This window comes from Lottia gigantea (genome assembly GCF_000327385.1).
Source record: "Lottia gigantea unplaced genomic scaffold LOTGIsca_60, whole genome shotgun sequence".
NCBI lineage: Eukaryota > Metazoa > Mollusca > Gastropoda > Lottiidae > Lottia > Lottia gigantea.
In genome coordinates this window covers 949,823-953,181 of record NW_008710050.1, presented here as the reverse complement: position 1 = coordinate 953,181, position 3,359 = coordinate 949,823, and the positions used below count along the sequence as shown (strand labels likewise).

General features: G+C 32.5%; 1 protein-coding gene across 1 annotated transcript; it reads left to right on the top strand.

Annotated features, from left to right (window-relative positions):
* Window positions 1–1,908: 1,908 nt before the first annotated feature.
* LOTGIDRAFT_179309 (hypothetical protein) lies at window positions 1,909–3,117 on the top strand (the record flags this gene model as incomplete). The annotated part of the gene is made up of 1 exon (XM_009064125.1): window positions 1,909–3,117. One exon carries the CDS (start codon window positions 1,909–1,911, stop codon window positions 3,115–3,117), a length of 1,209 nt encoding a protein of 402 aa, XP_009062373.1.
* Between the last annotated feature and the right edge of the window lie 242 nt (window positions 3,118–3,359).

Here is a 3,359-nt window from a genome sequence, read left to right as displayed (position 1 = left end):
ATTAACTATATTGAATATGTTTGAATTAACTATATTGAATATATTTGAATTAACAATATTGAATCTGTTTGAATTAACTATATTGAATATATTTGAATTAACTATATAGAATACTTGAATTAACTATATCGAATATAATTTGTACATGACATCTAGAATAAGGTAGAACATTAAATAAATATGGATTATTATGGATATCTGTTATATTAGTATTTGCTTCGGTGTCTGTGCTGAATTTACGCGACCAATGATTAAAGAAACGTGTACTAAGAATGGTGAAACCCAATAAAGTGGGGGAAAAGATAATCCCTGTCAACCAAGGTGGCTTAAATTAATGTCTTGCAGATAAACAGCGTACAGTTCTCGTGGGTGTAGCGTGTACATGTTTATAAAAGATTCTTTTTTAGCATGTTGAAACAAAGAGTACACTCATAAAAAAGGTGTGTTACTGTTCATACACCCCGGGAGATATTGGAAATGTGGCTAGGGGACAACCAATAAATAAAAAACTTGCTTCAGATACAAATAATATTATCTATGGTACCCTGTATAAAATTTAGACAGTTTTATATTATATTTATCCCACCCTGCATTTAAAGGTATACTATCTCTTAGGAAAAAATTTAAACTTGGCAAAAATGAGAATTTGTTCATCGGTGGACTTACCTGGTGTCAAAACTATATGACATAAGAAGCTACGCATGGTTCTTACATGGAAATAACACACACGAACGCATAGCCATTTGAATCTCTACCTCGACTTATGGCAGTTGCCATTCTGATGGATTGACTTCAGTCTTTAATAGATGTAAATAGTCTTCAGAAGTACTGGAAATTTACGAAAATCACAATAACTCCAAACTAGGTATTGTACGCACTTTTTCGAAATATGTCTTTTCTATATATCACAGAGTATCTTATCTTGACTATTCGTCATTTTAACATTCAATGGGGTAGGGGGGAGGTGGTGTAACATCCCCGTTACGTTTTCTAAACAGATATTAAAGGGACGGGTGAGCCAGTATTTTTTACCAATCATACTTTTGTCTCAGTAGCGGGAATTCTTCAGCTAGGCCAATCAGTAATAGTGTTCACAGCTAACCGTCGAAATCTGAGCGTTCAAATCCATGTGTGCACTAAGTTATTCGAGTTTGAATGTTAAAATGACGACTCGTCAATTTAAGATACTCTGTGATATATAGAAAAAAGACATATATATGTAAATACTTTGTACTTCAGAAGACTTTTTACATATTTTCAAGACTCAAATCAACCCCCTAAAATGGCGCATTCTATGTTATCATAATGGATTAACCTACGGCTATATGTAGACTATTAGGACCATATTGTGACTCAGAATTCAGTCAATATCATAAACTATAGTCTAGGCTAATCTATAAATCTTTTCTAATCCGTAATTTACTCCAACACCAAATATAGCCCCTATTTACCCAGCTCCTCTTTGTCTAAGTAAAGCTTGGGCGAAAGACGGATTGCAAAAGACGACCTGAATTGGTTGCTTAAAATCTTTGTAATTCACAGAGTCTACAGTGGCTATTGAATCTGAATGGTTGATTAATTAAAATAATTCCGTTATTATGATAATGTCTTTGAATTTGTTATTATTTGCTCGAGAAATCGATAATTATAACATCCGTGGAAAAATACAAACTGACAAAACTTTTGGTGGTTGCCTATTTGATTCGTTTGCTGATTTGTTGATCTTAATGCTTAATTGTTGTTATCTCCCTTGAAAACTCCAAAGACTCTGTAAATCTTATCCAATCCGTAAAATGGTAGCAGAAATCTATGCCTTAAGTCTAAAGTCCATCCGTAAACTATTTCACTTCCTGTTTAGTTTTGTTTTACATAAGTCACCTTTTTACCGGATTAAAGTTATTATTTGTCATGGTTAAATCTTTCAAAAACAAGAATTCACACCAATGTGATGTATGTGAAAAATCTTTTATCAAGGCAAGTGTTCTTAAAGCTCACATGAGAGTCCATACTAGAGAGAAACCTTTCAAATGTGATGTTTGTAAAAAGTGTTTTACACAGGCATGTACACTCAATGTTCACAAGAGAATTCATACTGGAGAGAAACCTTACCAATGTGATGTTTGTAAAAAGTGTTTTACTACGTCATGTAAACTTAAACATCACACTAAAGTTCATACTGGAGAGAAACCTTATAAATGTGAAGTTTGTGAAAAATGTTTTACCATGAAAGACAATCTTAAAGTTCACATGAGAACACATACTGGAGAGAAACCTTATAAATGTGATATTTGTAAAAGAGATTTTGCCGTCGCAAATTATCTATATGTTCACATGAAAACACATACTGGAGAAAAACCTTATAAATGTGATGTTTGTAGAAAAAGGTTTTCTATTGCATATTTACTTAAAGTTCACAAGAGAATACATGAAGATGTAAAGCCTTACCAATGTGAAGTTTGTGAAAAGTATTTTACTGTACACAGTTCACTTAAAGTTCACAGGAGAACACATGCTGGAGAGAAACCTTACCAATGTGATGTTTGTACAATTTTTTTTACCAGGAAAACCAATCTTAAAGTTCACATGAGAATACATACTGGAGAGAAACCATATAAATGTGAAGTTTGCGACACGCACTTTTCTCAGACAAGCAGTCTAAATATACACATGAGAATTCATACTGGAGAGAAACCTTACCAATGTAATGTTTGTAAAAAGCGTTTTTCCCGATCAAACGATCTTAATATTCATATGAGAAAACATACTGGAGTAAAACCATACCAATGTGATGTTTGTAATAAATGGTTTTCATGGAAAGCATCGTTGGACAATCACATGAGATTTCATACTGGAGAAAAACCTTTCAAATGTGATGTTTGTAGAAAGTGTTTTACTTTGAAATCATCACTCAAGTACCACTTGAGGAAACATACTGGAGAAAAGCCATACAAATGTGATGTTTGTAAAAAATGTTTTACTAGAGTACAAAGTCTTAATGTTCATTTCAAAATTCATACTGGAGAGAAACCTTATAAATGTGATGTTTGTAAGAAGTGTTTTACCTGGAAAACGTCGTTTAATTATCACAAGAGAACTAAATCTGAATGTAAAAACTGAGAGGATTGATGGAGCAAGCATAATTTACTATATCAAGATAAATTTAGATAAAACAGAATAACAAATAAATATGCTTATTGTATGTAGATGTAAATATTTTCTGTTGGTTGAATCATACTGTTCGTCCTTTTTAACTTTTTTCTAATTTGATCATAAATAGAACATGTTGTTTTTCTCAATTATAGTGGAACACATTGGATTTCTCTTCACCCTTGTAGCATTCTCTCTCAAACATATCCGGG